The 27,015-nt window shown below is 37.8% G+C and overlaps 1 protein-coding gene across 1 annotated transcript in view; it reads left to right on the top strand.

The window, feature by feature from the left end:
• The window catches only part of mtmr11 (myotubularin related protein 11), an 85,640-nt gene extending 59,341 nt beyond the window's left edge, over positions 1-26,299 (top strand). Inside the window, exons 13-17 of the mRNA XM_056475304.1 lie at positions 2,396-2,568; positions 5,608-5,778; positions 9,531-9,746; positions 16,157-16,456; positions 19,267-26,299. Of these exons, the coding sequence (XP_056331279.1) occupies positions 2,396-2,568; positions 5,608-5,778; positions 9,531-9,746; positions 16,157-16,456; positions 19,267-19,683 (1,277 nt within the window). The 3' untranslated portion in view covers positions 19,684-26,299. The remainder of the gene's footprint in view (positions 1-2,395; positions 2,569-5,607; positions 5,779-9,530; positions 9,747-16,156; positions 16,457-19,266) is intronic.
• The last annotated feature ends 716 nt before the right edge of the window (positions 26,300-27,015 follow it).

Below are 27,015 nucleotides of genomic sequence, written 5' to 3'. Positions count from 1 at the left end.
TTAATGACACTCTCTAAGCAGAATTTAAAGCACACCACCATTTTGATTTATTCTTTTTCCAACCCATAAACCAACAAACAGCGACATCTGGCAGTGCCCTGCAATTCTTTAAATTCTCATTTCATTTTACAGTCCTCTAAAACGTTTGTTTCTCCCCACGTGACCCGTATCTGCCCTCCAATAAACATCAATATTCAGTGTGTCTTGACAAGCAGTGAGTAAGTTGAGGAATGAGTTTCTCAGATGAGCCTGAAGCACACATCTATCACTGCCGAACCTGTTCACCACATGTGAACTGAGCAGAGATGCAGAGAATCCTCCACGAGAGGGCCATCAAAGCCCCACACACACTTTAAACCAGACGCTGCAGGCTACAACTCTCAAAAAAAATATTGATGTTTCTTTTCTATGTAAAGAAAACATCCTTAATACACATTTGTATTTTCTTTCTTTTGACACACTTCATCAATTTGTTTCTATATTTTACAATTACAATACATAAAGGTTTAAGTTATTCTCAAAATAAGTTTTTTTCTCCTGCACTGAATCTCTACTTCAGCAGCTCTTACAATAAACTTCACTTGTATTTACGTCTGTATTCTTTTTACAGAGGGATTTGATCATGCATAATTTGTCTGATTATATTTAACACTTTATTCTACAAAAAAGAAAAAAACAATTCTGGAGTAATTATAATAAAAAATCATTCCCAAAGTAAAAAAAGATACAAATTTATCCAAGATAAAAAAAAAAGATGTCAAAAAAGAATTATGAATTTTAAACCTGACTTCATCCGATGTTATTTTGAGAAATGTATGCACATTAGTACACCCTTAAAGGGGAAAAAATAATATAGAAAATAATTATATATATATATATATATATATATATATATATATATATATATATATATATATATATATATATATATATATATATATATATATATATATATATATATATATATACAGTATATATATATATATATATATATATATATATATATATATATATATATATATATTATTTAAGATATTATATATATATATATATATATATATATATATATATATATATATATGTATATATGTGTGTGTAAAAAAAAATATATATATATATATATATGTATATGTTATTAAATATTTATGTAAAAAATATATATTTTATTTTTATTTTATTAATATTATTAGTGCTGGGCAAAGAGTAATTGCATCCAAAATAAAAGTTAGTTTTGACATAATAGATGTACAAACAAATCAATACAAAACTATTTATGTAGATATTTCACTGTATATAATAATTTATGCATACATGTGTGTATTTGTATTCATTCATTCATTTTCTTTTCTGCTTAGTCCCTTTATTAATCAAGGGTCACCACAGCGGAATGAACCGCCAACTTATACAGCAAATGTTTTACGCAGCGCACGGCCTTCCAGCTACAACCCAACACTTGGAAACACCCATACACTCTAATTCACACACATGCACTATGGAAAATTTAGTTTACCCAATTCACCTATAGCGCATGTCTTTGGACTGTGGGAATAACCAGAGCACCCGGAGGAAACCCACGCCAACACGGGGAGAACATGCAAACTCCACACAGAAATGCCAACTGACACAGCCGGGACTCAAACCACCGACCTTCTTGCTGTGAGGCGATTGTGCTACCCACTGTGCCACCATGCCACCCCGTGTATTTCAGCTCAGTGGTTAGTGCGCCAACATATGGTGTGGCAAAGGCATCCTGAGTTCAAATCCCGGCTTGTGGCCCTTTCCTGATCCTACCCCCACACTCTTCCACTTCACTTCCTTTCAACCTACTGTCCTGTCAAATAAAGGCAAAAATGGCAAAAATAAATCTTTAAAAAAATAATTATAATAAAAAAAATAATAATATCGTCCAAAGACATGCAGTACAGGTGAATTGAATAAACTAAACTGGCTGAGTGTATGTGTGTGAATGAGATGGATGTTTCCCAGCACTGGATTGCAGCTGGAAGGGCATCTGCTGTGTAAAACATATGCTGGATAAGTTGGCGGTTCATTCCGCTGTGGTGACCCCTGATGAATAAAGGGACTAAGCTGAAGGAAAGTAAATGAATCAATGAATATATATAGAACATGCTTATATATTGTCAAAACAAACGTTTATTTTGTACGTGATTAATCACAATTAATTTTTGCCCAGCACTATATATTATATATTAAATGCTAACACTTTGTGAGTAAAAAAACATACAGAGGCAAAACAAATACCTATAAATACTCATGGCTCCTGGCAATACATTGATGAGATCTTGTGAAGTGAAGGATTTGTCTGTGCTAGAAACTCAAGCTCATTTACAGCCTTGTTTTCAGACAGTGTATCGTTTTCTCTGTGTTTCCTCAGAGCCGGAAGACCGGGACATGAACTGTGTGGTCTGCAGTTTGGTTCAGGTGATGTGTGATCCTCACTGCAGGACCGTGGCTGGATTTCAGGGCCTGGTTCAGAAAGAGTGGATCACCGCCGGACACAAGTTCCTCAGCCGGATCAACTACCACCGCGAAAGTGATAAAGAGGAGGTAAAAGAGAAAGAGACACTGATTCGCTTGCACACATTCAGGTTATTTACATTACATTACATAGCCTATATGCATTCCGGTATGTAATGAGAAGGAAACACTTGTGAAGGAAACAACTGTCACTATCACTGTATCAACAATGTTTAAAATTGTTGTGCTGCTTAATATTTTTGTGAAAACCATTATGCATCTTTTTTTCAAGATTCTTTGATGATTAACATAATTTTTTATTATCTAAAACATTTATTAAATTATCTAAATGTACATTTGAAGTCAGAATTATTATTAGCCCCCCTTTGATTTTTTTCCTTCATTTTTAAATTTTTCCCAAATTATATTTAACAGAGCAAGAAAATCTTCACAGTATGTCTGATAATATTTTTTCTTCTGTAGAAAGTCTTATTTATTTTATATCGGCTAGAATAAAAGCAGTTTTTAATTTTTAATGAACCATTTTAAGGTCAATATTATTAGCCCCTTTAAGCAATTTTTTTTCGACTGTCTACAGAACAAACCATTGTTATACAATAACTTGCCTAATTACCCTAACCTGCCTAGTTAACCTAATTAACCAAGTAAAGGCTGCATTTACACTGCAGATCTTGATGGTCAATTCTGATTTTGTGACTGTATCCGATTTTTTTGATCTTTTAAAAGTGACTTGTATCCGATCATCTGCATTTACACAGCACACGGCAAAGGCACAATAGCCGCATTTCCACTATCGGGCCAGTGCGAGCCAGGGCTTTAATCGGGCCAGGCCGGGCTAATAGCCCGGGAGGTTGAGAAATGAGGCCGAAATCATGTCGCGTTTCCACTGTCGGGCTAGTTGCTCGCAGCGCGTCACGCAAACACCGCCCCCAGAACGTCCCCCGAATCAAACGTCACACAACCCGCCCACTTCAGCGGGAACAAAAAACTCAAATTATAACCACAAACACAACCTGGCATCACTACGAGAGCTGGAAGATGGAGAACACCAAAGCGATTGCTTTTTTACTGTTTGTGGTCTGTTGGTGTAAGGCCAGACAGCGATGTACGATGTACTTGATAACGTCCTCATTTCTGCAAACGCCGACTATTTGCCTCTGAACATTTTCCTCGGCCCAAATGTTCAGAAGAGCCCTGGTGTCCTCAACTGACCAGTACTGTCTGCTATCCATTTTTTCTTCTTCTTAGTGAGTTGATCAAGCGCGATAGCAAAACAAATGTAAGGGAAGAAAGCATCTTGTCTCCTCTTTACCTGACAGGAAAACTCCGCCTTTGTACGTAACCCCGCCCCGAAGCCCCAGTTGGCCCTCCTTGGCCCAAGGTATTCAGCGGGCCGAAAAAGGCCGGACGCTGGCCCCAAGGAAGCCCCGCTTTGGCCCGATTACGCCCCGGAAGTGATAGTGGAAACGCCACTGGCCTTGGCTCGCTCGCTTTAGGCGCGATAGTGGAAACGCGGCTAATGACCAGGAAAAAAAGAGCGTGCGCTGACTAACCCCTGCTGAAAAATCCAGCTTAAACCAGGCTACGCTGGTTGGCTGGTTTTAGCTGGTTGACCAGCCTGGTTTTAGAGGGGTTTGGGCCATTTCCAGGCTGGTTTACAGCTATTTCCAGCCTTGTCTTAGCTGGTCAGGCTGGAAAATGACCAGCTAAATCCAGCTAAAACCAGCCTGACCAGCCTGGTTTAAGCTGGACATAGCTGGTTTAGGCTGGGCTCCCAGCCTGACTAGGCTCGTCAAGCTGGTTTTAGCTGGTCGTCTCCCAGCCGACTAGCTAAGACCAGGCTGGAAATGGCTGGAAACAAGCCTGAAAGTGGCCAAAACCCCTCTAAAACCAGCCTGGTCGACCAGCTAAAACCAGCCAACCAGCCTAGGCTGGTTTAAGCAGTTTTTTTCAGTAAGGACAGCTGATAATTAAAGAGCGCTCTTTTCTTTATTCCTGTTTGTAATCTGTTCGCAGCTTTTGACAAGCTGTTTTACCATAGTTTATGACAGAAAGGTTCTCATTTTTCCATCTTCTTTTGATAAGTAGGCTTTTTTAAACCTTTGGCATCTTAATGTAGTGTCCATGGCGTGGTTTATGCACGTGATGTATGCACTAGTTTTATATTAGTTTATATTGGTTACGTGGCGGACATTGCGCTCTCTCGCTCTAGTTAACATGGTAAAATACCTGTGCTTTATGACAATATGAAAGCGGTTTAAGTTCTCGTGTATGAGATTTAAGGTTTGGGACTCTGCTGAAGTCTGTTCTGAAATGAAAGTGTCAGACTTGAAGTCATTCGCTATGGTTTTTAATGACGCGTGACTCGCATTGACAGGTGAAAATCTACCTGCTTACACTGCAGACACGAGAACACAGATCCGATTCATATCGGATACATTTCCACATATGAACAAGGCCTGAATCTAATTTGAGTAAATCGGAATCCATGTGATTTGTTCCTGCTTACACGTACATGGGCCATATCCGATCTCTGCCACATGGGAGAATTAAGTCACTTGAACAGTGCAGTGTAAATGCAGCCAATATGTCACTTTAAGCTGTATAGAAGTGTCTTGAAAAATATCTAGTCAAATATTATTTACTGTCATCATGGCAAAATGATCTCCGTTAAACAGAAATTGGGGAAAAAAATAAATAAACAGGGGGGCTAATAATTCTGACTTCAATTGTATATATAATTTAGGACTGCATACAGTAAAAGTCTTTACTGTTACTTTTTTCAGTTTAATGCAACATTGCTGAATATTTTTTATTTTTTTAGAGAAATCATACTTAAAAAAATTAAAATAAGTAAATAAATTGCATGTAGGACTTGCTAGTATAATTGACAAGTAATTGCTAAGAAATTACGGTTACAATACATTCCAGAAATAATAAACAATAATTAGGGCAACCCATACAAAAAACAAAACATTATGAAGATGTATTTTAGCTTCCTCTCTATTTACAACATAGTTTTAAATTCAACAATAAAATACAGGAATTTACATTTACAGTAAGAGTCTTGTTTGAGTAAGTTGTGTGATGCACCTTGCTCTCCTGCAGGCCCCTGTGTTCCTACTGTTCCTAGACTGTGTCTGGCAGCTGTGGGCTCAGTATCCCGCTCGATTCCAGCTCACTGAGGACTATCTGCTGGCTCTGCACGACAGCGTCCATCTTCCACTCTTTAGCAGCTTCCTGGCGAACAGTCAGAGAGAGAGATGTCGACGTTCACAGGTATGCACAAACGACACGCAGTAAGCACAAAGAAGGTGCAGCTGTTTACTGTGGCAGTGGCTTGTTGTTTGACTGGTGTGGCTTGTTTTAAGGGGGTCGATTTAAAATAAAGCATCATAAGTTTGTATTTTCAATATTCTTTATGTTAAACAGATGTCTGAGCTACCATACAGAAGATTGAGAGCAGTAAAGAAATGAGGATATTTTTGTTTCGCATTATAGTGATTGGAAATGAAAGCATTGTATTTATTTTTTGTCAAATAAGTTTTATTGAAGACACAGTTTCAAGAAGAAAAGAATTCTGTTTACATATTTTGTCTACATATAGCATAGGCAAAGCAAATAAGAAAAATTAAAAGCAAAAACAACATGAAAATGATAAAATAAAATAAAAATAAAACACCCACCCACATACATAGCAGGTAAACTTGTTACAAAGACCTGTTTGAACAACAGAGTATGATGACAAAGCATGTTAAAACCAAGCGGCAACCTTCCGCTCTCCCTCGGGAAGCTAATACGGAAGTAACTGAAACTGCAATTCATCAAAATTCCGCTAGTCCTGGCTCCATAATAGAGCAAATTGCAATTGAGCCCACTGTTAAAATGGTCAACTTTACAGCAGAAAAAAGGTGGTTTCAGCCCGGTACAAAGAACGATTTTGGTTCATATAGCTATTATTACCCTCTATGACAACTGTGAGGGGGTGAATATTTTTATAACTCATCTATTTCCTTTATATTAGGTTATATTAAGTTTGCATAATTAAGGGCGTGGCCACTTGAGTGACAGCTAGGTTTCGCTGGTCACCGTCACTTCACCTCAGCTGAATCCGGCAGATTAGCCGCTGAACTCGGCATATTCATCGTATTTTTGTGTTGTTTTATGTGGCTTTACACAGTCAGCTGCCTTTTGGACTTATTCTTACAATTATCAGATGATATGGGATGCTGTGTGCATTTAATTGTGCTCACAAACCATTCACGTGGCCTCCGTTTCCCATGTGAGTAAAGTTATATACTTATACACCATCTCTATAAATGTGTGTGTTTTATTTAAGATCATTTATCATTTATAATGTTCTTTAGAGCTGTAAAGCACTCCAGAATGTGACAGATTGATTAGCTGTAGGCTATAAATATGAAGCGTTGTCATGTGTTATGCCTGGATTTCATCAATAGTCTTGCATTTACTAACACACACTATATCTGAAGTGTTTGGATGTATTTCGCCTTTTCCTTCTGTAGAAAAACGTCATAAAAACAATGTTTAGTGGCTCAATGTATGACTACAGTGTTTTTAAAAGTCTAAACACTTTATTGATATAGTGTACAGCCAAGCACATGTGGTCAGAACACAAACGAGTCGCAGGTAATAGAGTATTAAGTGTTTCTCCCAAAGTAAAGTCTGTCTGCCAGGTCTAAGCACAGTGCCAGCAGGTGTCTGTAGCTCCGCTCACTCTCCGCCTCTTTGCCCTTGTTTGGTATCCCGCCGTGGGTGCGATGACGCGCGAACAAAATGGCGACGGTTGGCCACGCCTACTTGTAGCTTCTTTTGCGCTCTTCAGAAACCTATGGGTGACGTCATGGATGCTACGTCCTTATATTTTACAGTCTATGGTTAAAACATTACAGAAATGATGCATTATTATGAGAGGTTTTTTTCAAGGTAACAGATAAAGGATTCCAAATTTTGTCAAATTGTTCAAGTTTTCTTTTCAAATAGTATCTAATTCGCTCCAAATGTAACATAGAGGCAATTTCTCCAAGCCACAGTTTACATGTAGGGGATTCCTTTTTTTCCAAAACAGTAGCAGCAGCTTCTTGGCAGTAGTTAAGCAGTATGAGAGCATCTTATGTTGTGTATTTGACAACAAATGCGTTTGTTCAGAGAACCCCAGAATTAAAAGCATCGGATCTGGTTGTAATTGCAACTTCAACACCTCGGAAAGCACTTCAAAAATTCCATTCCAATAATTCTGTATCTGTAACAAAAAATAACACTGTGAGACAGATCTGCATCTGATGAATTACATTTATCACAAAGAGGTGAAATATTTTGGAAGATTCTGTGTAATTTTTTCTTTGAATAATGTAACCTATGAATTATTTTACATTGAATAAGACAGTGTCTAGAATTAATAGAGTGTTTATTTTGGATTTTGGACATCTTCTAGGACACTTTTAATGCTTCCAAACAGTTTTCTGCAATTATAAATCGCCCATGTCTGAGGTAGTTCATTAGGATGCGATTTATTTTCTGTGTGTGATTTGATTGGAAAGGATTCACAGGACTGATTTTCCTAATCCTCATAGACAAGAAAACAAAGTAGTGACTGCAGGTTGAAGGAAGGTAATGGAGTCAAAGTACTGATGCTGCAGTAAAAATGTACTCAAGGGAAAGTTAAAGTAAACATTTCTATAGCTACTGAGTAATTTACAATTCTTGAGAGTATTCATAATTAGTTACTTTACACCACTGCGGAATAGTTGGTGGTTCATTCTGCTGTGGTGACCCCTGATAAATAAGGGACTAAGCCTAAGGAGATTGAATGAATGAAAACTGTCTGTTGCATAGAATTCTAGAAGTCTAGTTTTACGCTTGAGCAACTGAATGAACGCTGATGTCTGTTTAACTGATTATATTTTAATTACATTACAACATCGATGCTGTAAAAGGAACCATATGAAATTTTAAAAAGTCACATTAACCGTTCACTGGCAGTTTATCAGTATGGGAAGAAACACTAGCTGTGCATATACCCGATTATTGCGTTTTGGTGACTGTCACTTTAAATTCAAATGAGATAGTGCTCTTTGGTGCATCACCAAAGTGGCTGATTAAAAAACAAGACTAACCTGTGTGAATAACTGAAAATGTCATTAGAAGTGTCTCAGATGAAGGCAGTCTATAGAGACTAGTGTTCATTTGTGCATCCCAAAACTCCACATTTATCATGGATTTTAGTCGCAGACATTATCTTCAGCATTGAATTGAATTGAATTTATTTGACAGATTTTAGACAAGCTGTACAAGTATCCCATACATTTTGAAATAAAAACTGTTGAGGATAAAAACACAATAAAGCCCTGGGCTTGTTTCCATTGTGGTCCTCGCTGTTAGATGTATGGCTTCAAAATACCGATGATGCATAAAACAGACAGTACCTCATACATTTTTAAAACGGGAACAAAATAATTCACAAATACATTCCTTCATTCATTCATTTTTCTTTTCGGCTTAGTCCCTCTTATCAATCAGAGATCGCCACAGCGGAAGGAACCATCAACTTATCCAACATACGTCCCACGCAGCGAGTGGCCTTCCAGCTACAACCCTGTACACAATCAAGTAACATATAAAATAAAAGCATGTACAGTGTGAAAACTCTAATGGCGGACGGCTGCTTCTCACTCAGGGCTATTTATGCTAATGAGGGAGAGATTGTCTCTAGTGGGCAGGGCTTTCCCCCTCTGGTGACATGTACAGAGGGAGAATGTCAATCAAAGTGTTTCTGCAGACTGTTTTTATCAAGTGTGATTTATAAAAAATATAATTAATTAATTTTTTACCATGAGAGGCTGGTTATATTCACACACTTGCCAAATAACTGTGTAATTTATAGAATTTTATAGAAAATCTAAATCAAAAAACACTATAAAAGACTCATAACACATTTAATTATTTTAAAGTATTCTTTTAGTAGCCAAAACACTCATGAAATCTAAGCTGTATTTGGTTATTTCCTGCAGCATCTTCCGCAGAGCTACACCCCAGTGAACGGCCTGAGAGATGTGCCCATGAGCGTCCCAGAAGAGCCCGTGGATCCTCCGTTTCCCCCGGTGTGGGACTGGGCTCTGCAGTACAGCAGTCAGAGACGAGCCCGCTTCACACAGCCCATATCACAGCCCACCTGCCCTCCACCCGTCCTCAACGGAAACCTCAACACCAACCTGGAGCGCAGCTGGGTAACATATATTTACATTTACATTTAGTCATTTAGCAGACGCTTTTATCTAAAGCGACTTACAAATGAGGACAAGGAAGCAATTTACACAACTATAAGAGCAACAGTGAATAAGTGCTATAGACAAGTTTCAGGTGTGTAAATATATCTGCTATGATACTGATGTTTAAGTAATAATAAAAAGCATTTCGTTATAAAACATTTCTATACAATCACACAAACTTTTCATGGCCTTTAGAATATTTTGCTTCAAGAAAGAAAATCCACATGATTTTTTGATTATTTTAACATATTTAAAAAAAAAAAAAAAAGATCGTGTTATGTTCCAAAATGTCCAAACCAACATGTTCCATGTGTTAAGCAATTGTTTCGTGTGATTTTAACGTGTGATTTTGACATGCAAAGCTCATGTGGTTTTTCTTGAAGCTTGCATGATTATCTGAACATTCATTCATTTATTTTCCTTCGGCTTAGTCTCTTTATTCATCCGGGGTATTCATACGGAATGAACTGCCAACTTATCCAGCATATGTTTTTTACGCAGCGGATGCCCTTCCAGCTGCAACCCAATACTGGGAAACATCCATACACACTCATTCACACACATACACCACAGCAAATCCATCTTTGGACTGTGGGGGAAACTGGAGCACCTGGAGGAAACCCACGCCAACACGGGGAGAACATGCAAACTCCACACAGAAATGCCAACTGACCCATCCGGGACTCGAACCAGCGACCTTCTTGCTGTCAGGCAAAAGTGCTAACCACTGAGCCACCGTGTCGCCCTTTTAGATCATGTTATGTTCCACAGGTTTCAAGTGTTTCATGTGTGATTTTTAACACGCAATTACACGTAGTTTGAACAAAGTTTGTATGATTATCAGGAACAAAAGAATATCTAAAGAATAGTTTTATGTTTGCGTCAGGCATTACATATTTATTAACATTTGAATGTAAGTTTTATTTTTGTCAAACACTACTTTCAGATTAGAATAGAAATGATTATCAGAGGCGACGCAGTGGCGCAGTAGTTAGTGCTGTCGCCTCACACAAGAAGGTCGCTGGTTCAAGCCTCGGCTGGGTCAGTTGCCGTTTCTGTGTGGAGTTTGCATGTTCTCCCTGCGTTCGTGTGGCTTTCCTCCAGGTGCTCCGGTTTCCCCCACAGTCCAAAAATATGCCATACAGGTGAATTGGGAAGGCTAAATTGTCTAGTGTATGAGTGGATGTTTCCCAGAGATGGGTTGTGGCTGGAAGGGCATCCGCTGCATAAAACATGTGCTGGATACGTTGGCGGTTCATTCCGCTGTGGCGACCCCGGATTAATAAAGGGACTAAGCCGAAAAGAAAATGATGATGATGATGATTATCAAAACATAAATCGAGAAGATCAAGTTCATTAATTCTCCTGTGGCCTGCCGTCATGTTGTTTTATGCCTTAGATTGTTTTATGCTGTTGAATGTCTGACGATCACATTAGCTCATATGTTTACTTGTTTCTGCTGCTTGTTTGCTCATTTTGGAAATGAGAGGATTCATCTTTAAGAAGATGCACAATAGCGCCCCCTGCTTTATAACAATGAAAGCAGCCGGACAATTCCATAAAAATGAGCTGTTTTTTGTCAGTATATGGCTTTCATTAACAGAATGAAAAACTAAGTAAATAGCTAAATGAAAAGCACTGAAACAAACGCTTGGTTTACAGACACATGACAGATCATTTATAATAAAAATTGCTAAAAATAAATCGCAATTCCAGTTTTTCTCAGTAGTTTTGGTGCATTTCTCACACTATTTACATTTGCACTACAGTTACTGCATTTCTCAGAACAATTAGTACAAACTGCAAAACCTAGATGATGACCTGCAAAAGCGTGTCACTTGCTCAAAATGGAGAGCTCATTCCTCAAAAGCAAGTATTGATGTCTATGAAAGTGTTAGTGTCATCAAGATGAAAAGTCCTGACACCATTATTTATGAACAAGATAGTCAAATGGCTTTGTCATGTTCTCATTATGACAGTTTACTCTGTAAATGTTTTCCAATGCAAAAAAGCCAGATTTTGGTGACACTTGCTGAAAATGCTCAAGACAGCACTATATACTATTTGCAGAGCCATGAAAACTACAGTAAAGTTGGACATCACTGCATTTAGGGTGGTATCTGAGTACAAGACACTGGATATGTATGTTTCACCTTTTTTCTGCAGATGCTCTTTGCAATTCTAAATTATTCACAGCATTGTGCAAAAGAATAAATAGACCCTTATTTACAACAAACAAAATTCCTTCGGGTAGAGCTGTGCACAACTGTAAACAATATTGCAGTACATATTGGAACTGAACCTACAATATACACAGGTCTGTAAATCATTCATCAAATTGGTCAATTTAGAATTTATAAAATTAGATTGACTCAAGTAATGAGGACTATTAGTTTTATATGGAATGCATTTACAAGTTTAGTTAATTTTGACTGACATAATAATGTTATAAACAGCAGAGAGTTGTATGAAAGCAACTGATGCATGTCCAAAAACATTTGCAATCTGTTGGAAGGAATGAGAAACTGCTACTATGATGTGCACAAATGACTGATTGTTTTGAGAAATGCATGAACTGTTGTGCAAATGTAAACAGTGTTGTGAGAAATGCACCAAAGCTGCTGAGAAATACTGTAACAAGAATGTATTAATTTGTGTCAATAGTTCACATCAAGCAAACTGTGTATTTATTTAGCGCTATTTCGCACACAAAGAGAAAACACACACTTGTTCTATGTTAAAAATATATATATATAAAAATAATTCCATTCAGCCTAAAAGTAAACAGATTTTTTTTTAAATATTGATGACTTTTCACTCATTTTTCATTTATTTTTCTTTGGCTCAGTCTCTATTTCAGAGGTCGCCACAGCGGAATGAACTGCCAACTATTCTGGCAAATGTTTTACGCAGCAGATGCCCTTCCATCCGCAACCTAGTACTGGGAATAACCCATACCATCTCACATTCACTCACACACACACACACACACACACGCACACACACACACACTCATACACTACGGTCAATTTAGTTTATTCAATTCACCTACAGCGCATGTGTTTGGACTGTGGGGAAAACCAGAGCACCTGGAGGAAACCCACTGAGCCAACGTGCCACCCGTTGATGACTTTTAAAAGATATTAACAATTTACAGTATTTTTAATTAAATAAATACATGCTTGGTGGGAGTATGTAATTCGCACATCAAGAAAATAATATCTAATAAATCTGAATGACAGTAAAAAAGACTTCTAATTTTTATATTTACATGACTGTGGTACTTTTCTGCTTTATATGTGTCATACACTACATTGCGTTCTTGTTTGTGAAATGTGCTATATCAATAAATTGTTCTTACTTAATTTTACTTAATAAATGTTACTAGACATATTCCTCATGCTCCCCCCCCCCCCCCCCCCCCCTATAAAAGCATCCAGGATGATTCCTCTCCTCATATATCCTTTATGAGCAGGAACAATATTGGGGCTAAACTGTACAGCACAGAGAGATTAATTATCATCTAATAGGCATTGCTTGTGTCAAGTTAATGATCCTGGATTCATAGTGCTGCGCTGCCCTAGATGGCTGGAAAATCAAAAGGGAGGCTCTTTAAAAAATGAGGTCGACTAATAAACCTGTGCCAAAAAATTAGGTCATTTTTCTAATCGGGTCGTCAACTGACTGTGCCTCTTCATTAGTGTGTTAATGCGCTCTCTCTCTCTCTCTCTCTCTCTCTCTCTCTCTCTCTCTCTCTCTCTCTCTCTCTCTCTCTCTCTCTCTCTCTCTCTCTCTCTCTCTCAATTCAATTCAATTCAATTCAAAAGAGCTTTATTGGCATGACTTGTCAAAGCATTGCAGATTACATAAAAAATTAATATAATTGTCAAATTTTTACAAATACGCAGAGTTGAAGTCAAAATAATTATGAACCGTCCTGTGATTTATTAAATTTTTTTATTATCTTTTTTTCACCAAGAGCAAGGAATTTTTCACAGTATTTCCTATAATATTTTTTCTTCTGGAGAAAGTCTTATTTGTTTTATTTTGGCTAGAATAAAAGCAGTTTTCAATTTTTTAGAAACCATTTTTTAAAACCCTTCATTTTCTTTTCGGCTTAGTCCCTTTATTAATCTGGGGTCGCCACAGCGGAATGAACCGCCAACTTATCCAGCACATGTTTTTTACGCAGCGGATGCCCTTCCAGCCGCAACTCATCTCTGGGAAACATCCATAATACACACTCACTCACACTCATACACTACGGACAATTTAGCCTACACAATTCACCTGTACCGCATGTCTTTGGACTGTGGGGGAAACCGGAGCACCCGGAGGAAACCTACGCGAATGCAGAGAGAACATGCAAACTCCACACAGAAACGCCAACTGACCCAGCTGAGACTCTAACCAGCGGCCTTCTTGCTGTAAGGCGACAGCACTACCTACTGTGCCACTGCGTCGCCCTTTTTAAACCCATTTTAAGGTCAATATTATTAGACCCTTTAAGCTATATTTTTTATTTTCAATTGTCTACAGAACATACAATGATTTGCCTAGTTACCCTAACCTAGTTAAGCCTTTAAATTGCACTTTAAGCTGAATTCTAGTATCTTGACAAATATTCAGTGTTATTCCTTTCTAATAGAAATTGATAGGAAAAAAATATACAGAAGGGCTAATAATTCTGACTTCAACTGTATATACCAGTGTTTCCCAACCTTGTTCCTGAAGGCACACCAACAGTTCACATTTTCAACCTCTCCCTAATCAAACACATCTGAATCAACTCATCAGAACATTAGAGGAGACTCCAACACCTGAAGTTAATGGGTCAGATAATGGAGACATGCAAAATATTCAAAGTACTGTTAGTGTGCCTCCAAGAACAGGGTTGGGAAACACTGGTATATACATTCACAAAATATAAAACACACAATTTGAAATTTGATAAATATGTACACAAAAAAAAAAGAAATATAATTATTAAAAAGATAATGGAAGAGAAAAAAATACCTATAAAATTCAATACACAACTGTACATTGATTCAGATTGTAAGATAAAAATGATGAGGATGTAGAAGATCTCAATGAAGATGTTTATTCAGCATAGCAGTCTCAAAGTACACGGCAGTACTCTGGGTTGGATTTTAGTTTACTGCCTTTAGATGTTAATGAAGTTGCTCCTTGGCCGTTTCCACAGCTGTGCTCTGTATGCCAATACAGTTTCGATACGCCATTATATGAGATGGTTCTGTGTCCATACCCATCCCATTTCTACAGTTGGTATCCTTTGCTCAAGATGGGGTCATCTCAAATAATGCAGAGACAACATATTGCTGAATTGTCCTCTCTATCATAATTTAGCCCTATTGGGAAATTCAGTTCAATTCATGTTTATTTCTCTAGCGCTTTTACAATGTAGATTGTGTCAACACAGCTTAACATAGAAGTTCTAGTAAATTGAAACTGTGTCAGTCCAGTTTTCAGTGTTGAGGTTCAATTTAGTTCAGTTCAGTGTGGTTTAATTTTCACTGCTGAAAGTTCAAACACTGAAGAGCAAATCCATCGATGGGCAGCTCCACGTGTCCCAAACCAAGCAAGCCAGTGGCGAGGAAAAAACTTCACCGATAAATGAAAGTGAAGGAATAAAAACCTCGAGAGAAACCAGGCTTAGTTGGGCACCACCATTTCTCCTCTGGCCAAACTGCTTGTGCAGAGCTGCAGTCTAGGCGCCGGAGGCTAAAAACGCTGGACATCCATCCTGGATAAGCTACAGGTGTGAGTAGGTCATTGGCGGGTGTACAGGCTAGCCCATGGGATCAATACCGAGACTCTACTGTCGCTGGGATCTTTCAGGAATCAGTCTCATGCTCTCCATTCCTCCACAAAATCTGCTCAGGATACAGTCTGGTCCAAGATTATGGATACCTTTAGAAGTGCTCTGTGGTTGGCATTCACATCAATGGCACTGCACAATCTCTAGAGGCCTTAGGATGAGTATCCTCGAGTGGAAATAGAGAACAAAGCATATAATTAGCGCAGCTGCTGTTCATAATGTATTTAAACAAGAAATATTAAATATCAATGCAAAAATGAAGTGCTATAAATGAAAATAGCAGTTATAGAAACAAACATGTTAAACATATGAGTATTTCAAACACAATGTCTGATGCATTAAGACAGGAGGAGTGTGTCCTAAGATGGTTGTCAAGCCCACTCACCTGCATGGAGCACACTCATGCATCAAATGAGCATCAACACACCATTGAGAGTGGAAGTTGGGTCGAGGCAGACTCATTTCTTACAAGATGGCTTGTAATAATGTTTCTGACTAATTTTTGTCCACTTCTTTCTTCCTCATTCAGCACAATGACGGTCTGCCAGGTTCTGTGTTCCTGTTGTCCCGAAGCACGTTTTCCCATCCCTCCAACCTGCTTCCCTGGAGGAGCAGCAACTCAGGCTCGTACTGGAAGAGCCACCGCAGAGCTCCGTCCTCTGAGAGTCTGTCTGGACTGGAGCGTCTCATCAGAGCCTGTTCGCTCTCTGAACCCTCAGAGAACAACACGATCCTTCATGATCCCTACGAGCCCCTGCTGCCCTTGCTCTTAGGGCCCTGTGTCCGAGTCTGGAGAAGCTGCTATTTAAGAGGAGCGCTGCATGCTCAGGTGCACTGTGATGCTTTTCATTTTTTATGCATTTATTCATTTATAAGAAATCTTTGCAAATCATCCTTTTTCATGTACTTTGTTTGTGTAGAATCCAGAATTGTTGCAAAATACTGTAGAAATGTTGCATCTAATTGGGAATTCTCTGTGGCTCTTTTAGTTTTTTTTGCAGTTATGAGCTGCTGACCAAATGCTTTGAACTTTGGCAGTCATGTTAATATTAACAGGCCATATGCCATATCATATGCCAATATGGAGTCTGTCAAATTTCTGCCACACACATCCAGGCATCTATCCATGCAAACTCCACACAGAAACGCCAACTGACCTAGCAGAGGCTCGAACCAGCGACCTTCTTGCTGTGAGGCGACAGCACTACCTACTGCGCCACTGCGTCGCCCTTTGTTACCATATATTCAGATGTATTTATACTGAAATAACCAACTTCAAACAAGAATATTTCTTTCTTATATTGATTTTGTTCCATAGCTGTGTTACTTTTAATTACATTTTTTTAAAAAAGTTAATAAAATATATATTTAATTTATAATATTTATTTATTTATAATATAGTATATAAATATAAACTGTATATAAGTTAGATAACTAGATGGTAGCCCTGATGTAAATGAATGAAAGAATGCATACTGTATATGTGGATGGATAGAGTGATAGATTGATGGAAGAATGTATATGGATGGATATTGATGGATGGACAAATAGTTGGATGGAAAAACAAGTGAATGAATGGAAGAATGCATAAATAGGAATAGATGGATATAGAATGATGGACAAATGGATGTATGGATGGAAAAATGCATACAAAGAGAGTTGGATGAATAGTAATGGATAGATGGAAAAACAAAAAGATGAATGGAAGAATTCAGAGATAGGGACAGATTGCTGGATTTGGATGGATGGATGGATGGATAAAAAGGAGCATGGATGGATGGATAGATGCTTGGATGTGTGGGCATGTCGATACATGTACTGATAAAGAGATTGACAGATGGATAAACAGAGAAATTGATGATGGATGTATAAAAAGGCAGATGGATGAATGTATATACATGGATGATAGCGTGATGGTTGGAAAAATGTATATTGATGGATGGATGGAAGAGTGCATACACAGAGTTGGTTGGATAGAGTGAACGATGGATGGAAAAACAAGGTTGGATGGCAGAATGCAGAGACAGATAGAGTGCTAGATTTAGATGGATAGATATATGGATAGATGGATGGATAAAAAGGGGCATGGATAGATGACTGGATGTGTGGCATGTAGATAAATGGATTGATAGAGAAAAGGATGCATAAATGGAGGGATAGATGGAGAGACAGAGAAATTGATGATGGATGTATAAATAGACAGATTGATGAATGCATATACATGGATGGATAGAGTGATAGATTAATGGAAGAATGTAGATGGATGGATGGATGGATGGATGGATGGAAGAATGCATACACAGAGAGTTGGATGGATAGAGTGATGAATGAATGGAAACACAAAAAGATGGATGGAAGAATGGATTGATGAATGAATGCAGAGACAGGGACAGATTGCTAGATTTAGATGGATTGATGGATGGATGGATGGATGGATGGATGGGTGGGTGGATGGATGGATAAAAAGGAGCATAGATGGATGGATAGATGCCTGGATGTGTCTGGCATATAGATAAATGGACTGATGGAGAAAAGGATGCATAACGGGAGGGATAGATTGACAGATGGATAGACAGAGAAATTGATGATGGATGTATAAATAGACAGAAATTAATGGAAGAATGTATGTGGATGGATGGCTGAATGGATGGAAGAATGCATACACCAAGAGTTGTATGGATAGAGTGATGAATGAATGGAAAAACGAATGGATGGATGAAAAATGCAGAGACAGGGACAGATTGCTAGATTTAGATGAATGGATGGATGGATGGTTGGATGCATGGATAAAAAGGAGCATGGATAGATGGATAGATGCCTGCATGTGTGTGGCATATAGATAAATTGACTAATGGAGAGAAGGATGGATAAATGGAGGGACAGATCGACAAATGAATAGACAGTAATTGATGATGGATGTATAAATAGACAGATGGATGAATTGACAGAAATATTATGTGGATGGATGTGAGATGGATGGATGGACTGATAGAAAAAATTAGACTTATTGATAAAAGGATGAATATACAATGACGGGTGAATAGAAGGATGGGTGGATTGATGAATTTAATAAAATGATGGATGGATGGATGATGGATAGAAGGATGGATACACAGAGTGGAAAGACAGACGAATGGATGGAAGAATGTATATACAGTACATAGGGATGGATGAATAATGGATGGATGGAAGGAAGGATGGATGGGCAAACACATGAATGGATAGAAGATCCAAACACGTACACAGGAATAGATGGATGGATGGATTGTGATGGAATGATAGACGAAGGATGGATGGAAGAATGTAAAGACGGACAGATTTTTAGATAGATGAATAGACAAAGCTTTAGAGGGATGGATAAAAGGAGGACGGTTGAATGGATAGATGAATGGAAGGATAGACAGACAGACAGATGGATAGTTAAATAGATTGATATACAGTGATGGTTGGTTGGATGGATGCATGGAGGGACAGATGAATGGATGGACAGCCAGACAGACAGTTAAAAAGAGGGATATACACTGATGGTTGAACGGACGGATGGACAGATAAGTAAATAGATGGATATACGATTGAATGGGTGGATGGATGGATTGACAGACAGATGCTATATTAATAATGTGTCTCTCTGTGTTGCAGGCATTCTCTCACCCCATGTCTTCCTGCACGCAGCATCCAGTAGATCAGCTGGCCTGGGAAGTGCAGCAGCTGCGAGAGAAACTGGCTCAGGCTTCAAACAGACGCCCTGAAAACCAGATCAAACACCAGGAGTCCCGGCGACCAGAGTCCAACCTCAACCAGAACGCCAACAACGGGACCTTCCTCTTCTCTTCCTCTCGAGCATCTCAGCAGCAGGCGCCGTCCAACCGAGGAGCAGCCCAATCCTCTGCTCCACCCAGACCCCAGCGGACGGCATCCGACCCCCCCAGACCCGCTCAGAGGAACAGCGGAAAGCACACCTTTCTGTTCGGACACCAACAAGAGCCTCAGTCGGGCCAGCGTTACATTCCTTCCCCTAGTGCCAAACTTCAGAAACGCCCAGGAAACTCACAGTGATCTGTAGGTAGGAAGGAAACGGCTCCCTAGGCTGTTTGTGTTACTGAGATATGATACGGTACAAACGAAAGAAACTATAAACAGGAGATCTGTGCTAATGTTCATGTTTGGGGTCTATTTGAACGTTTTTTAAGCTTAGCATGGTTGCATTAATTTGATTACGATTTTTACAAATGATGATAATGTTTTCTATTTGAATATTAATTCTAATATTATTACTAATTTGTATTTGAATATAATTTAAGAATCTTTTCTTGGAATGCAAACTGAATTTCTCTCAGTATCATTTACTCCAGTCTTCAGGGTCACATTATGCTGAAGAAATCATTCCTACTATGCTGATTTGTTGCTGAAGAAATATTTCTTATAATAATCAGTGATGTAAACAGTTGTGCTGCTTAATATTTTGGGAAAATAATGATACATTATTTACTGGATACATTAGCAGCATTTCTACTGTCGAGCCATGCCAAATGCACAGGAGCTTGAGCAGTGAGGCCGAAATTAGGGCTGGGCGATACTGCAAAAAAATTTATCACAATATCATGTTTCATATCTTTAATATCGATAATTATTGAATATTTTTTAACAATTCATTTAGGAATATTAGGATATTTTGTTATTTAAACCACATTGTTGTAATTTACCAACTTTACTAAGGCAACTTTAATAGTCAAAAACAAACATATTTAAACAAAATATCTGATCTCTTTATAATAAAATAAGCATAAATGTTAAGGTGTGAATAATAATGATATAGTAAACCTCAAACTCTACCAACAACACAAATTATGATAATCAAATCTGAGCTTTCAAGTAAAGAAACCAGCCGTCGTTATTCAAATACATATTGCGACATCACAAATTGTGAAGTTGAATGACTATATTACTTACCCCCTATGCTAAAAAACCCTTCAGATGGGCAGCTAGTGGCTGGGATGCACAAGAAAAGAAACCAAAAAGCCACTTTGGCGACATCCTTACATCCTTTTTTAATGACCTCTTCACTGCTGCTAAACGGCACTCATTTTCGCATGTGTTGCTATTCTGACCTGAAGTGACAAGCTCATGTGCATGGATTCCTTGACCATTTACAATGGACTTTGTGCTCACGCTCCCCTGTCATCTCTCTTAACTAGGTGACCATCAACCATTTTCTCAGAGGATGACAAATGGACAAATCATTGCTGAATCATCGCTTCCAAGTCGCGCACTCAGCAGCCACATTTTAATAAAACTATAGCGCTTCATACCGAAACTACATACCGAATCTTTTTTTATCGATATTGACAATGGTGTTCAGTCAATAAATATCAATAACGATTTTATTGCCCAGCCCTAGCCGAAATCATGTCGCGTTTCCACTGTCGGGACAATAGCTTGCAACGCAGCATGCAAACCCCGCCCCCAGAACGTCCCCCAAATGTTACACAACCCACCCAGTTCAGTGAGAATAAGGCAGATAAAGCACATCGCATCATCATGAAACGATTATAATGACGACAACGGAAACTGACAAATTACACGTTACTGTACAGAATTACATTGTGAGCCCTATGATACACCTGGTGCAATAAGGTGCAAGATGTGTTTGGCGTGTTGCTATTTTCTGAACAGCGCAACCCTAATTTTCACGTTTTGCGCCACGTTGTTTAAATAGCAAATCCATTTGTGCTACTTTGTGGACTCATGGGTGTGCCGGTCTAGAATGGAGGTGTGTTAAGGGGCATTGTTGGCGTGTTGCTATTTTGAGGAACTAAAATAGACTGCAATTGACCAGCTGAAAGCAGGTGTAAAGTTCAGAGCAGAGCGCCTTAAACGCGCATACATTGCTTAATACACACAGGATGTACAGCAATACACAAATATCTTTACATGTGAAAAAAATGTAAAGGATTAAAATATTACAAAATTTATTTTTTTACACAAATATAATAACCACTGCCTTCATGCTTTCTTCACCTCGGGGGGCTTTTTTCAGTTAATTCATGACAATTTGCTTTTGTATAATGTTGTTAATATTAGTAGTATTATTCATTATATTTATATTTGTTTTAATAAAAACAAGCTTAAATTTGTCCACCTGTCGGGTTTTGGAGACGTATGCATCACCATATGGGGCATAAGAATAGGACGTGTGTTTGGTTTTTGACCGCACTTCGTTGTTATTGTTAATTTATTTGTTTGCTGGAAATTAGAACTGAATTTAGAAATAGTTTATAAACAAATGTTTGCGCTTAAAAGGCTAAATTAAATATGTAGGCTAATGGATGTCTTTAGTGGAGTGCGTACAACACCGTTTCCTTATCCACGAAAGTGAAGAATCGAGTAAAGAGTAAAAGTAAAGTAAAGAGAAAGTAAAGAGGCCGAATGGAGGAGGTTTGTTCTTTATCCTCAGGCTGCAGATGGTCTGTTTAACTGTTTTCTCGCTAGTGAAGCGTTCAGTTTTTCCACTTACAAAGTCCGACATGTAAATAGCAAATGCAAATTGTGTGACGCAACTGACTCTTAAAGGGAATGGGAGATGAGACTCTGATTGGATTAATGCATGTTATGCTCAAACACACCCAGAACTCAGTAAGAGGATAAGCACAACCCTGTTAGACCATGCGCCGCGTCGCAAACCATATTTTTCCATTTTTAAAATAGCAAAAGTGGATTAAGACATGCTAAATGCTTTTGCGCCATGCGCTTTAAACTTTGTGCCTAGATCATTAAAATAGAGCCCTGTATGTCTATACGCATAGGCCTATGTAGTTTCATCATATTCATATTACTCGCCGACCGACTGTTGGCATCGAGTAGTCTCGCCACTAATGGAGGGATGAACCAGCGCATCATTAATAATATAATCGCAAATAATATGGCGCATGTATTCGTGTGTGCAATCAAAAACTAGACTCAGGCAAACTCTGCCTCTGCTTTTACTCTGCCCCGAAGGCCCAGATGTCCCTCTTTGGCCCAAGGTATTCAGCGGGCTGAAAAAGGCCGGCCGCTAGCCCAGAGGAAGCCCCTCTTTGGCCTGATCAGGCCCCGGAAGAGACAAAAAAAAAAACAGACCTGCCCTGGCTTGCTTGCTTTAGGCACGATAGTGGAAACGCGGCAACTGATGACTGCAAAAATGGCCTTTATTTCATACCTAAAGATATAAATGATTTTATGGTACGCTGTCAAAAATATCCATAATTTAGCAGTTTTCTAGATTTGTATTTTTAATGTTTATTTATGCTTGTGAATTGCATTATGGGACTTTGATCTTTCTTCCAACAACTTTTAACCTTGACAAGTTAAAAAAAAATTACTTTTATTAACATTTTTAATAGTTTAAAGTGATATATTGCCTGCCTTAGTGTTGTATATTACGGTACAAAAACCTGGTATTAAACTGCCAGGACATTTTCTGATATTTTACAGACTTATTTATCTGTATATTATTTATTATATTATTTCAAACTACTGAAATGTCAATAAAATGTTAAACTGCAGAGTTGAATTGTCAACATCAAAAGTCGACAGAGCAGAGATCAAGATCACATAATGTAATTCACAAACGTAAATAAATGGAAAAAAGTTCATACGGAAACAGTTTATCCACATATATTTTTTACAGTGTAGCTTTGAATTAATTCAGTGCATCTTTGCTGAATTAAAATAATTATTTCTTGACAAGAAAAAAAAAATACTGACCCAAATGTTTGAACAGCAATGTTTGTGCATTTAAAAAAAGATTGACACTTCGTATAAGCAGCTTTGTAATATTTAGCAAAAAAAAAAAAAAAAAAAATTAAGTTAATTTAAATTGAGGAATTGTTTTGGGGAGAGTTTTAAAGGTGTATGTCACGACAGAGTGTTGCTCATTTATATCATTTATTCCTCCTCATATTGTAACAAAAATGTATGACTTCATATTGTGGAACATGAAAAAGATTTCAGTCACAGGTGTCAAAGTCAGTTCCTGGAGGGCCGCAGCTCTAATTAAACACACCTGATCAAACTAACTGAGTGCTGTAGGCTTGTTTGATACCTACAGATAGGTGTGGTGAAACAGGGCTGTGGCCCTCCAGGAATTGAGTTTGACACCCCTGATTTAAGTGAAATGTATAAAACCTCAAAAATCATTTCAGAAACAGCTAAATAAAAAAATTTATTTGCTGCAATATGCCCTAATGTGTGAAAAAGAAAACATAAATAACAATTATGGGCGTCACAGGGGTGCAGCGGGTAGGTAGCGTGATCGCCTCACAGCAAGAAGGTCACTGGTTCGAGCCTCGGCTGGGTCAGTTGGCATTTCTGTGTGGAGTTTGCATGTTCTCCCCGTGTTGGCATGGGTTTCCTCTGAGTGCTCCGGTTTCCTCCACAAGTCCAAAGATATGCGCTATAGGTGAATTAGGTAAGCTAAATTGTCCGTAGTGTATGTGTGTGAATGAGTGTGTATGAATGTTTCCCAGTGATGGGTTGCAGCTGAAAGGGCATCCGCTGCGTAAAACATATGCTGGATAAGTTGGCGGTTCATTCCACTGTGGCGACCCCTGATTAATAAAGGGACTAAGCTGAAAGGAAAATGAATGAATGAAATAACAATTATAATGCTGTAAAATGACTTGGTTTTAATTGAACCAAACCTGCCAAGTGTAAACCATAAATGATTTCTTGAGTTAAACTGAAGTCATGTTTCTTTGCAGTGAGATGAGGGTGACTTAATAATGATGGAATTTTCTTATTTCTTATGTTTTTATTCCCATTAGGTAAAGCTAGAAAACATAGTAAATATGTCTGCATGAGAAATGTTACCTGTCTGAGGTTCATGCCAAAAATAGTCACTTGATAAATTCTGTGTTGGTCAAGAACCAGTTTTAGCTTTGAGTAGTTTGTGCGTTTAATGTAGCAGTAGTTTATGGTACAGCACAGTAGAGTAGTAAAACGGCGATTTCTATTTCCTCAAGCAAAAAAAGTGGGGGAAATGGCTGCTAGCGTGCTAATAAAATAACAAGTGAGGTCTGCAGTTCTCTGAGTGGCCACAAGATGGACGCATTATAATCTTCAGCCTCAGTGTTGAATGCAAATGAAGCATTCGGACAAAAACAAAATGCTTCCTCGCCTCTCGATATTCAAAGCAATGGCACAACGATATGCCTTTTTGTATTGTATTAAGTATTAATGGAAAATAGGAGAAAAAATGGAAACTAGATGCAATGTCATTTATATTTCAAACGTTATTTATATACTGGCTCTGCTGTTTTAGTGGATATGTAAGTGTTACTTCATCTTCAGTGTACAGTGATCATTTGTGATTATAGCGATCTCATATTGTGATCAATGGGGCTTATATTGAATTAGGTTATATTTTCATTTTATATATATCCTTTCTCTTAGTTTTCATACACTGTGTAGAGTAAGGGACTTACATTGTTTTTCATTTACCTGTGGATTATTTGCATGACTTCTTTTGTAAGATTGATGGATTTTCTACCAATGTTTAGAAGTGCTCGTTCTTGTAAAAGAGTACTTTCCTCGAAATGAAAGCTCCGCCATTATTTTCTCGTCTCGACGATGACAAGGTTTTGGAACAACATGAATTGTGACCGCTTTCATTTATTTTAGGTGAACTATTGCCTGTAAGTTTGATGAAAAGGTTTTGAACGTCTCTGTGATGTGGGTTACAGACTGCTTCAGAACTGTGAGACTTTTCCAGAAAAAAGTGTTATGCCACAGACGTCTGACAACAGTGACTTTCTAAAACCGAGAGTATAGCTCCAGAGGCTTGTGTCCTACTTTTATTTCCCCTACGGGGAAAAAGGTGCTGGCAACATTAACACAAGGTACTGTTTTATCTTCTCCTTCCCATATCTGTTGGAAGCCCATTGTGACTTGGCAATTCGGTGAGAAAAAGTCATAATTGTGAGATAATAAACTGTTAACTGTGGGATACTGTATAAAATTAGATTAGTTTGAATTGTGGGATGTGAATTCTGAGGAATTTGTGGTTGTGAGGTTTTTAGGCTTTCTCACAATTCTGACTCTTTTTCCCGTCATGATTGAATTATATACATTCAGAAATGTGTGTTTATAACTTGAATTTGCAAGATATTTGCAAGATTTCTGAGAAAAAAAAACTCTGAACTTCACTTTTTATTTATACAAATTTCGAGTTAAAGGTGGAATAGGAGATCTCGGAAATGCTAATTTTTGCCTAATAGCACTAAAAGCTTACATCCCACTTTTCTAAAGCCCCACCTCACCTGAACGCTTGCTAGACAACATCACTTCAGTCCCAGATAGCAAAATACTCTCAGACCAGGTCCGGCAATATTAACACCAGCCGGAGACTTACCCCACGGGCCGCCTCATCACATCACATAACATTTACATAACATGTTACATCACATAATATTCATCAGAGAGAAAACGTTATAGGACAGTTAGTAATTTAAACTCCAAATTTAACACTCATGTGCTGTTGAGGATGTTTTCATCCACTCTGGGGAGATTTTGTGTTTTAATTTAGCCATAACTTTCTGTGTTTCTTTTTTGGGTGACAAATCTTGGGCAAATTTACTACCCTTTTGTTATGTTCGGGATGAAAACATCCACTGAATTAAACTGCTGTAAAAATGCATCAGATATATATATATATATATATATATATATATATATATATATATATATATATATATATATATATATATATATATAATTTTTTTTTAAATAAAACAAATCTAATACTTTGTTTAGAAAATTTCGGGATTTGAACTCTTTAATTGCCAAATTCATAAATAATGTCCCTGATTTGGTTAGAAAAACACACAAAATCCTGTATTTTTAATATTAAAAGTAATTGTGGGCTGGATTTTTTTACCTTTTATCAGTCTTGGACATGTGAAACAGCATTGCCTTTGATGCATTGTTTTTGATAGATTTGCATTTTTTTCTCCCTTATTTATTGTCGATGGCTCTTTTTACCCCATTGACTTCCAGTATAACCACATTTTTTTATTATTATAAAACCATGACAGCATATAATCTTGCATTTTTGATTGTTGGTGGTTTCCCTGTTGGAAATAGGTAAAATTTGTAATTTTTACTGTTGATCATCAGTTGACATCATTAACCATTTAAATAGGCCTGTGCAAAAAACGCTTAGTTTCTGGATTTTATATGGAGAATAACAGCAAATTAAAGTGTGTGTATGCGTGTCTGTGAGAGTGACCTTTACGCACTTACCTTTATATGTATGAGAAAATCTAAATATGCATCTCAGCTCTCAGAACTACATGGAGTAAACAAAAACAAAGACTGTGTATGTATGCACCATCAAATGTAGTTATAACGTAA

Source organism: Danio aesculapii, chromosome 16, assembly GCF_903798145.1.
Source record: "Danio aesculapii chromosome 16, fDanAes4.1, whole genome shotgun sequence".
Lineage (NCBI taxonomy): Eukaryota > Metazoa > Chordata > Actinopteri > Cypriniformes > Danionidae > Danio > Danio aesculapii.
Note: the sequence above shows the minus strand (reverse complement) of the source record. Positions and strands in the feature narration are given on the sequence as shown.